The 10974-nt window shown below is 49.1% G+C and overlaps 1 protein-coding gene across 3 annotated transcripts in view; it reads right to left on the bottom strand.

Annotated features, from left to right (window-relative positions):
* Positions 1 to 819: 819 nt before the first annotated feature.
* Positions 820 to 10974, bottom strand: part of LOC308677932 (importin-4-like) — a 40238-nt gene continuing 30083 nt past the window's right edge. For 2 of the 3 annotated variants that reach the window (XM_081344646.1, XM_081344648.1), the window contains 6 exons: positions 10602 to 10730; positions 8853 to 9061; positions 7944 to 8076; positions 6327 to 6431; positions 4024 to 4093; positions 820 to 2370 (listed from right to left, as the gene is read on the bottom strand). In XM_081344646.1, the coding sequence (XP_081200772.1) occupies positions 2240 to 2370; positions 4024 to 4093; positions 6327 to 6431; positions 7944 to 8076; positions 8853 to 9061; positions 10602 to 10730 (777 nt within the window). In that variant the 3' untranslated portion in view covers positions 820 to 2239. The remainder of the gene's footprint in view (positions 2371 to 4023; positions 4094 to 6326; positions 6432 to 7943; positions 8077 to 8852; positions 9062 to 10601; positions 10731 to 10974) is intronic. The other variant, XM_081344647.1, reaches the window with a different exon arrangement.

Below are 10974 nucleotides of genomic sequence, written 5' to 3'. Positions count from 1 at the left end.
ACACAGCAAAGTCTGACCTTTTGTTAGCCTTTGTGAGAGCAATTTCAGTCAGCTGAGACTTGATTTAACTGTTCTAGACTTCTTTGTAGATTTTTCTAACTAACACAGGGGTCTTCAAACGTGGCCCTTGGATGACTTGTGGACTTCAACTCCCAGAATTCCTCAGCCAACTAGACCAGGGGGCCTTCAAACTTGGAGGAGAAGCCCTTTGCAAGGATCATCCCAGTTGGTAAAACTATAAAAAAAATATTGCAGTAATGGAAGCAGATCTTTGTTATCGGGGATTTGTGATTCAGCATGGGTTGTGAATTCAGCCCACTGTGGTGGTTTATGGTGTGAACCTCGGTGAAACAAACTATGGCTTAGCGTGATGCACCAACCCGGCTTCCTTGTCTGTGCTGAAGCTAAGACCATTTGAATGGAGATGCTTGATTGGCAGGGATGCAAGTACCGTACAACTCTAGGCCGTGGAAGCTGGCTTGATCCGTAAGCCATTGTTAAACAGGGGCTTAATGTCCAGGCAAAGCAGGCCTAGGACTCTTTCTAAGGCAGGGTCTTCAAACTTGGCCCTTGGATGACTTGTGGACTTCAATTCCCAGAGTTCCTCAGCCAGCCTGGCTGAGGAATTCTGGGCATTGAAGTCCACAAGTCATCCAAGGGCCAAGTTTGAAGACTCCTGCTCTATCTAACACACGCAATTTGGCTGCCTTTCCGCTCACATTTTAATCTGGCAAGACCGTCTGCTGCGGGTGGTTGAGAAAGGGGAATTATTTAGGCGAGGCATCTTAACAAACGTGCAAAAACTTTCGGGGAAGCCACTTTTCAGAGAAACAAGCTTTTTAATTTTATTACAAGGTACTGCATAACTTTTAATCTTTTCTTTCCCCCCCCCCCATAAAGAAAGGCCAAACTAGAAAGTTCAAATCTTAAATACCAACGACCAACAACAACAACGGCAGAGCTGATTTACGACGCTGTTGCTTTGTGGCAGGAATCCAGCTTAGGGGAAAAAAATAATAATAATAATAACCGTAGAAAACCACTTTTAGCAAAAATAACAACTTCGCGAACTTTGCGCGCATCAAGTCTGGCCCCTTGCAAAACAACGCGGGGCGGTCAAGGTCCAAGAAAACTTTGCCCGGAGCGATGCCGAAAGTCAAACACGGACAAACTCTCTGGCTTTTTTTTTTTTTTTTTGGCAACAGGCACACACACAAACACACAAAATCAACAGAATAATAGTTGTGATAACTGTAAAAAAAAAAGAAAAAAGAAACTGCTATTCACAACAAGGCAAAGTGGTTTGATTGGGCACCGGCTAAGAACATGCAGCTGTGGTGGGTCTGGCACCGAGAACGGTTTGTGTTCTTGCATCGGGGTGCGAGCGCCCGCTAGTGCTGACACAGAACGAAACGGATCAAACCGGATCTTCAACCACACCAGGAGCCACACTTTGGAAGCCGCCAGCAAACCAATGTGTGTGTTGACAACTTTGCAAGTCACACACACACACAAACAAAAATCTTAACGTTGGTCTTCCCGGAACGGCAAACGAGTTACCACTTCTGGCAGGCTTGCTTGTTTTGGCCTAAAGTGCATTTTTTGAAAACCACAGATGTTTGAACAAAAGTGAATTCCCTCGATGGTATTTAAAACAAAACAAAAAAAAAATCCAACCGCAAATCTCACCGCCTGGCGGATTTATTCTCCAGGTAGCCCACCAGGCGAGTTAAAAAGAAACTTCCTTTGGAAGTAAAAACAGGTCGTCTGCGGGTTCACCCCCCCCCCCACTAGGCTCACAAACTTTTGTGGCGCAAACAGTCCGATGAAAAACTGCAAAAAAAAAAGGAAATCCAGATGTTTCAAATTCCCTTAGCGGCGTTGTTGAGCCGTTGTTTTGCAACCAGCCTCGGGAATATACGGAGGATGAAAATGAGAAAAAGGAGGAAGAGGAGAAGGAGGAGGAAGAGGAAGGAGCTTAAGGGTGGAAAAGATATCAAACAATAGCTTGATTTCTCCTCTCTCTCCCCCCCCCCCATGGAACACAAACACGGAACGCCGGAGTTTGCGTTTGGATCCGGTGCAAAGGCTGAAAGTGGTGGTGGGGGTCAGAAACAAAGAAGAATGGACCGATCCTGGTCTGCAAAGAAGAACGTGGGGCTTTTGCACAATGCCGCTGGCTGGCGATGGCCTCGAAAGTCCTCGGAAGCCGGGACGAGAGCGCCACTTCCTGGCTGTTTCAAGCGGAGCCGATGGCCGCGTGGATCAAGGTGCCGGCTTCCGGTGGGTTTGCCAGGAGGGCCGTTTGAAACTCGGCGGGGCATCGGGCCGAGAGGCTGCCCAGGAGCGTAAGCAGGAGACTCCTGGCTTCTGCAGAGGACCGAAAATTCCTCGTTTTAAGGACCTTCCTTGCCACCGTCGTTCAGCGAATCGCCGCAGTCGTTAAGCCGGAGACACGGATGTTAAGTGCATCTGGCTTCCCCCACCCACCCACCATGGATTTTGTTTGTCGGAAGGTCGCAAAAGGGGATTGCGTGACCCGCAGGGATGCTGCAACTGTCGCAAATGCGAGTCAGTTGCCAGGCATTTGAGTTTTGATCGTCTGACCGGGGGGGGGGGTAGAAAGGGATGCCGCTACGCTTGTGAAGTGTGAAAGCTGGTCCTAAAGTCTCTTTTTTTCAGTGCCGTCGTAACTCTGAACGGGCGCTAAAAGAACTTTTTGTAAGTTGAGGACTACTGATATATTTTCCCCCTGTTAGCACTAAGAGAGATTTACTCGGACCATCAGATGTTGTCGGAGGAGAGCTGTGTTTGTCTGAGGGTCTCCAACCCTGTCAACATTTAAAGACTTGTGGACTTCATCTCCCAGAATTCCCCAGCCGGCCAGCCGTCACAGCCTAACAGCTGCAGTGGTCCGCTTAACAACTGTGGCACGAAAAGTCTCAAAACGGGGCAAAATTCGCTTAATAAATGTTTCCCTTAGCGACAAAAAATTGCGTCCCCATTATGTTCGTAGGTCAAGGACTGCCTGTAATGTATAGCCAGTGGAACTACCTGCCTCCAGAAGTTGTGAATGCTCCAACACTGGAAGGTTTTAAGAAGAGACTGGACAGCCATTTGTCTGGAATGGTATAGGGTTTCCTGCCTGAGCAGGGGGTTGGACTAGATGACCTCCAAGGTCCCTTCCAACTCTGTTATTCTATTCTATTCTATCCCATAATTCTATTCCATTCCATTGCATCCCATTACATATTTTCTATTCTATTCTATTCTATTCTATTCTATTCTATTCTATTCTATTCTATTCTATTATCACATAATTCTATTCTATCCCATAATTCTATTCTATTCTATCCTATCCCATAATTCTATTCTATTCTATCCCATCCCATTCTTTTCTGTATTTCTATTCTGTTCTGTTCCATTCCATTCTAATTTTATTATTCTATTCTATTCTATATTCTATTCTATCCCATAATTCTATTCTATCCTATCCCATCCCATTCTTTTCTGTATTTCTATTCTGTTCTGTTCTATTCTATTCTGTATTTTATTCTATTCTATTCTATCCCATAATTCTATTCTATTCTATTGTGTTCTATTCTATTCTATTCTATCCTATCCCATAATTCCATCCCATCCCATTCTTTTCTGTATTTCTGTTCTGTTCTATTCTGTATTTTATTCTATTCTATTCTATCTCATAATTCTATCCTATCCTATCCTATCCTATCCTATTTCTGTATTTCTATTCTGTTCTAATCTATTCTATATTCTATTCTATTCTATTCTATCCTATCCCATAATTCCATCCCATCCCATTCTTTTCTGTATTTCTATTCTGTTCTGTTCCGTTCCATTCCGATGTAGGCCCAGATCCAGCTGGATTCAGCCCAGCTGCCTCCTTCAATGCCCACCTCTGCCTCCTTCGCCCATCCAGAGAGAGACACTCCGTAAGAGGAGGAAATACAGACGGATCGGCTGCCGTGACAGAGAAACGCTGCCCACTCTGAAGGGACATACCTGTTGGCAGATTTTTGCAACCCAGGACGGAGCCACTGCTTCGAACGATCTCCGGAATCTGTTGCAATACCTTTGTGGGGAGAAAAAACCCCCCCAGAAAACTGCATTACAGGTAGTTCTCAACTTACAACTATTCGTTTAACGGCGGTTGGAAGTTACAGCAGCCCTGGAAAAAACTGGCTGTTTTTCCACACGGCCACTGCAGATCACTGGCTCATATTTATGACGGTCGCAGAGTCCCGGATATTATGTGGTCCTCTTTTTCCGACCTTCGGACACAAGCAAAGTTAATGGGGGAAGCCGGATTCATTTAACAACCGGGTTACTAACTTAACAACCGCAGTCAATTCCCTGAACAGCTGTGGCCAGAAAGATGTTAAAATGGGACCGGACTGAGTTAACGACAGTCTTGCTTGGCAACCAAAATTCTGGGCTCAACTGCAGGTGTCTGAATTTTGATCACGTGACCACGGGGGAATGCTGCAACGGTTGTGAGTGTGAAAAATGGTCAGAAAAAAAATCACTTTTTTTCAGCCCTGTTGTAACTTTGAACGGTCTCTAAACAAACTGCTATGTACAGGAAGTCCTCAACCACTTGATAAATTAGACCACAACCTACTAATTGATAAGAAAGGAAAACGTGGGTTTGACAGCATCACCACCAGATGGATTCGTAGATGGCTGACCGGCCATACTCAGCGTGTGGTCCTCAATGGAACCGCATCTACACGGAGGGAAGTGTGTAGTGGGGTGCCCCAGGGCTCTGTTCTGGGCCCAGTGCTCTTCAACATCCTCATCAACGATTTGGACGAGGGGATAGATGGGGAACTCATCAAATGTGCAGAGGACACCAAGCTAGCAGGAATAGCCAACACCCCAGAAGACAGGCTTAAGATACAGGAGGATCTGGGCAGACTCGAACACTGGGCCCTATCTAACAAAATGAAATTCAATGGTGAAAAAAGTAAGGTTCTACATTTAGGCAAGAAAAACCAAATGCACAGGTATAGTACCTTGCTCAATAGTAGTTAAGTGTGAGAGGGATCTCGGAGTCCTAGTGGACCATCCCTTAATTAGGAGCCAGCCGTGTGCGGCAGCTGCCAAAAAAGCCAACACAGTGCTGGGCTGTATTAATGGAGGGATAGAATCAAGATCACGTGAAGTGTTACTACCACTTTACAAGGCCTTGGTAAGGCCACACTTGGAACACTGCATCCAGTTTTGGTCACCACGATGTAAAAAAGATTTTGAGACTCTAAAAAAAAGAGTGCGGAGAAGAGCAACAAAGAGGATCAGGGGACTGGAGGCTAAAGCATACCTTGTTTCCCCGAAAGTAAGGCCTACACCAACAATAAGCCCTAGCTTGATTTTTTGGGGTGGGTCTAATATAAGCCCTACTCCAAAAATAAGCCGTAGTTTTGAGGCAAGGCATGCACCTGAAAATCAAGCTAGGGCGGGGGTGGGAGTGTGGAGCTGCCCCACCCGCCCTGAACCCACTTACCTCGCACCCAGGCCTCTCCTTGCCAGCCCACTTCTTCTTCTGAGGCCTCTTCTTCAGCCAGGCCTGTTTTTCTCAGTCACGGGCCTTTCCGAAGCTCGGTACTCGGCTGCTTAGGCCTTCTGGAAAGGCTTGACTGTAAAACGCAGGCCCAAATGCAGCTGCAGAACTTTGGCCCCAGAAGAAGTGGACCGGTTAGGTGAGGCTGTCGGCGCCGGAGGTGAGGTGAAGCCTACCCTGAAAATAAGACCTGGTGCCTCTTTTGGAGGCAAAAAAAATAAAATAAGACCCGGTTTTACTTTTAGGGAAACAGTATAAGGAACGGTTGCTGGAATTGGGTATGTCTAATGAAGAGAAGGATGAGGGATGACATGATGGCAGTGTTCCAATATTTCAGGGGTTGCCCCAAAGAAGAGGCAGTCAAGCTATCCTCCAAAACACCTGAAGGCAGGACAAGAAGAAACGGATGGAAACTAACTCAGGAGAGAAGCAACGTAGAACTAAGGAGAAATTTCCTGACAGTGAGAACAATTAACCAGTGGAACTACCTGCCTCCAGAAGTTGTGAATGCTCCAACACCGGAAGTTTTCACTTAGCAACCGTGGTGAGAAAAATCATAAAAATGGGGCAAAACTCACTTAGCAACTTTCTCACTTAGCCACAGAAATCCTGGGCTCAATTGCCGTCGTACGTTGAGGACCTGCCTGAGTTTCAAGCTTCCTTTTCAAAGCACAGCTGAGATGACAAGCTAAGGTAAAACCATCCTGAGCGGAAGCCGATCCTTCCTGGCCGGACAGAGACTCACCTGTGACGGGTCATTTTGGTAAATAAACGTGATACAACGGTAGACCGTTTTGTATTCCTCAAAGTCCTCTCTCAGCGGCAGGGCGCGAAGCAGGACGGGGAAAACCTGTGGGAGACGAAGCCGGAGGACAGTCAGCAACTGTCAAGAGTCAAGAGGTTCACAAGCCTGTAGAGTTCCTAACATGGTTTGGCGCCTTACCGAGCAAAAACACATTTCCTCAGGAGCCAAGCCAGGATTCTCCAAATTTGACAACTTTTCAGACTTGTGGACTTCAACTCCCAGAATTCCCCCAGCCAGCATGTTTAGTATTTCTTGGCTTAAATAAGAGGGCTAGTTTTGTCCAGTGCTTAAGGTGCAGGTCTAGAAACCAGGTGATGAGTTCCAGTCCTGCCTTAGGCATGAAAGCCGGCTGGGTGTCTTTGGGCGAATCATCAGAAGCCTGGGAGATCTAGTTCCACCTTCAGCATGGAAGCCAGCTGAGTGACTTTCAACCAATCACCAGGAGACGGTGAGTTCTAGTCCCGCCTTATGCCTGAAAGCCGGCTGGGTGACCTTGGGCCAATCACCAGAAGACAGTGAGTTCTAGTCCCACCTTAGGCCTGAAAGCCAGGTGGATGTCTTTGGGCCAATCATCAGAATCTTGGGAGTTCCAGTTCCACCTAAGGCATGGAAGCCAGCTGACCGATTTTGAGTCAATCACCAGGAGACGGTGAGTTCTAGTTCCGCCTTAGGCGTGAACGCCGGCTGGGTGATTTGAGGCCAATCACCAGGAGACTGTGAGTTCTAGTCCCGCCTTAGGCCTGAAAGCCGGCTGGGTGACCTTGGGCCAATCACCAGAAGACAGTGAGTTCTAGTCCCACCTTAGGCCTGAAAGCCAGGTGGATGTCTTTGGGCCAATCATCAGAATCTTGGGAGTTCCAGTTCCACCTAAGGCATGGAAGCCAGCTGACCGATTTTGAGTCAATCACCAGGAGACGGTGAGTTCTAGTTCCGCCTTAGGCGTGAACGCCGGCTGGGTGATTTGAGGCCAATCACCAGGAGACTGTGAGTTCTAGTCCCGCCTTAGGCCTGAAAGCCGGCTGGGTGACCTTGGGCCAATCACCAGAAGACTGTGAGTTCTAGTCCCACCTTAGGCCTGAAAGCCAGGTGGATGTCTTTGGGCCAATCATCAGAATCTTGGGAGTTCCAGTTCCACCTAAGGCATGGAAGCCAGCTGACTGATTTTGAGTCAATCACCAGGAGACGGTGAGTTCTAGTCCCGCCTTAGGCCTGAACGCCGGCTGGGTGATTTGGGGCCAATCACCAGGAGACGGTGAGTTCTAGTCCCACCTTAGGCCTGAATGGGTGATTTTGGGCCAGTCCCTCTTTCTCAGCCTGACCCGCCTCACAGAGTAGCTTTTATGGGGAAAACAGGAGAAAGAAACCTGAGCTTCGCTTCCTGCCTTGAGTTATGTTTACAGTAATAAAAGCAGGATTTTTTTAAAAAAATCAGATAGTTAATTCCACATTACTAGCCAGGATAAAAGGTTAACACCTGCCGTAGTTTCTCCCCATGGCAGTCGCCCTGCAGAGATTCCCCCTCCAGGCACACCCAAGACACACAAAATTGTGTCGTACCTGTTCAACGGGCATCCCGCCAGGGTTGGTCATCAGCATCCTCGCAACAGCCCCGCACACGTTGTCGGTCACGCGGTTGTTTCGCTCCTGGGCAATGAGGTTGGATAAAAGCGCCAGGATCTTAGGGTAGTGTCTGGCCAGGTTAAAAACAGGTTAAGGAAAGAAAATGGTGTGTTTGTTCTCTCTCTCTCTCTCTCTCTCTCTCTCTCTCTCTCTGTGTGTGTGTGTGTGTGTGTGTGTGTGTGTTTGTGCGTGTAGAGAAAGTATTCTTCTCTGCTCCTTCCCGGGGCAATGAAATGAGCTGCAGTGTACAGCTAGTCCCCAACGTACGACCACAACGGAGCCCAAAATTTCTACTGCTAAGCCAGACTGTTCTTAAGTGAGTTTTGCCCCATTTGACCTTTCGTGCCGCCGTTGTTCAAGAAAATTCACTGCAGTTGTTAAGCGAGTCACTCTGGCTTCCCCCCATGACTTCGCTTGTGTCTGAAGGTCGCAAAAAAAAAAAGGGCGGTCGCGTGACACCCCTGGAAGACAGCCGTCGTCACAAATACGAGTCAGTTGCCGAGCGACCTAATTTTGATCACCTGACCGTGGGGGGAAGGCCGCAACGGTCGTTAAGCGTGGAAAAACAAGTCATCAGTCACCTTCTTCAGTGCCGCTGCAACTCTGAACGGTCGCTAAATGAGGACTTAACAGAATCCTGGAGGTCCCGAGGTGTAAATCTCCCACCGTCTCTTTTTTTATGCTCCGATACGTGCTTTCTCAGCGTCTTCTTCTGTCCGTTATGCAGCTCCGGGCTAGGCCGTCTCTTATCTAACCGCTTCCTAAGGCGGGATCCCTTCCAGGTTTCCCAAGGCCATTCCCACCTACCATACCGGCAACCCCCGCGGTGGAAGGGAACAAGGATACTCGTACATGGCTTCCCTGCCGTGTTCCGCCAGGACCCCCAGCCCGAAGACGGCGTTGCTGCACACTTCCTGGTCCTCCTCCCGGGCCGCCGCCATCAGCAACGGCAGCAGGTGGGGGACGAACGAGCTGGAGGCCGCTCCCAGGCCCTGGACGGTCTCGGCAATGATGCCGACGGCGAAGGACTTGTCCGCGGTGGAAGAGGACGGTTTCTGCAAAAGAAGGCGGGAAGAGAAGAAGGGAAGGAGTTTGAGGGAGAGAAAGAGAGAGAGAGAGAAAATGTTGCTCTGAACGAGGAAGGGGCTTTTTCAAAAGGCGGCTGGGCTTTTGTTCCTCCTTGAAGAGGTTTCGCTTCCCGATCCAAGAAGCTTCCTTCCGTTCAGACCGAAGGATTTATATTCCTTTGCAGTCATCTGGTCGTCAGCGCTCTCTCTGAGAGCTCTTGGAAGCCACTTGGAGGCTTATCCCTGCCCTCGGGGTCGCCTGCAGATGGGCGCGGGGCCTTTTTTGGGACCCCTCTTTCAAGCCAGTCCTTCCAACCCTCCGCCGTTCAGTCGGAACGGAAGAAGCCTCTTGGATGAGAAGCGAAAAGGCCTTCAAGGGGGGGGGGGAACCAAGTCCAGCTGCCTTTCGAAGAAGCGCCTTTGGGAGGAAAATGACCCGGATGCCTGAGCATCTCCCCCCACACGAGGGAGGGCAGGGAACGAGGCTCTTCCTAGACTAGAGGAAGGCGGAGAGCAGCGACCAAAGGGCGGGCTGGGGTTCCAAACCATCAGGATACTCTTTGGAGGAGTTAGGTCCTCTTAGGGAGGGAGGGAGGGAGGGAGGGAGATAGGAAAGGAAGGGAGGGAGGAAAAAGGAGAGAGGGAAGAAAATAGAAAAAGGGAAGGGAAAGGAGGGAGAGAGGGAGGAAGGAAGATAAGGGAGGGAAATAGCAAAGGAAAAAAGGGAGGGAGGAAAAAGGAGAGAGGGAAGAAAATAGAAAAAGGGAAGGGAAAGGAGGGAGAGAGGAAGGAAGGAAGATAAGGGAGGGAAGGAGATAGAAAAGGAAAGGAAGGGGAGAGGAACAAAGGAGGGAAAGAAGGAAACAGAAAAGGGGAAGAGAAGGGAGGGAGGGAGGTAAAAGAGGGAAGGGAGGGAGGGAGGAAGGAAGAAAGGAAGGGAGGAAGGAGAGGAAGGAACGAGATAGAAAAGAGGAATTGAGGAAGGAAGGGAGGGAGGGAGGGAGAGGAAGGAAGGAAGGGAGGGAGGAAGGAAGAAGATAGAAAAGAGGAATTGAGGAAGGAAGGAAGGAAGGAAGGTAGGAAGGAAAGCCCCCAATTGTCACGAGTTGGTCTTGAAGAAGGACCCCAGAGTTATTGTGGGGAGGAACCGACGAACACAACGCACAAACGCACACCAGGCCTACTCGAGGCAGCCTAAAAAGTCGAAAAGCCTCCGTCTCCGGGAAGAGCAGCCGAGGGGGGGGGGGGGGAACATCCAGGAAGCCACCAGCCTGGGATGCAAACTTTTCACATTGTAAAAGTCGCTCAGAGCCGCCTGGCGCCGAGATGAGGGCGGGGTGGGGAGAAAAACAAACCCATTTACTCAAGAAAAGAAAAGAAAAGAAAAGAAAAGAAAAGAAAAGAAAAGAAAAGAGAAGAGAAGAGAAGAGAAGAGAAGAGAAGAGAAGAGAAGAGAAGAGAAGAGAAAAGAAAAGAAAAGAAAAGAAAAGAAAAGAAAAGAAAAGAAAAGAAAAGAAAAGAAACTCACCATCTTGTTGATGAGCAGAGGCAAAAAGCCGGCAAAGTAGGGGGCGAAGGTCTCTCCTCCGGTGGCTTCGGCCAGGATGGGGATCATCTCCCCGGCGTACTCGATCAGCATGGAGTCGTATTCCGCCTGCTGGGGAAGAGAGAGAGAGGGCTGGGAAGGCGTGTCGCTCCTCGAACCCAGGACCCTGCCTCCCCTTCCCCCGAAGGTGGAGGCTCGCCCGTCCCCTTGGCGGCCGCCTTCGGGACGAGACCGACGAGATCTGGACGCTCCACGGGGCACCGTCTCCCCAGGTAAGGAAAAGCTGCCCCCCCTCCAAAACGCAGGGAGTCCCCAAACGTACGACCACGGTCGACATTTCCGTCGCTCAGCGGGA

The sequence above is a fragment of the Vipera berus genome (genome assembly GCF_964194415.1).
Source record: "Vipera berus genome assembly, chromosome: Z".
In the NCBI taxonomy this organism is placed as follows: domain Eukaryota; kingdom Metazoa; phylum Chordata; class Lepidosauria; order Squamata; family Viperidae; genus Vipera; species Vipera berus.
Note: the sequence above shows the minus strand (reverse complement) of the source record. Positions and strands in the feature narration are given on the sequence as shown.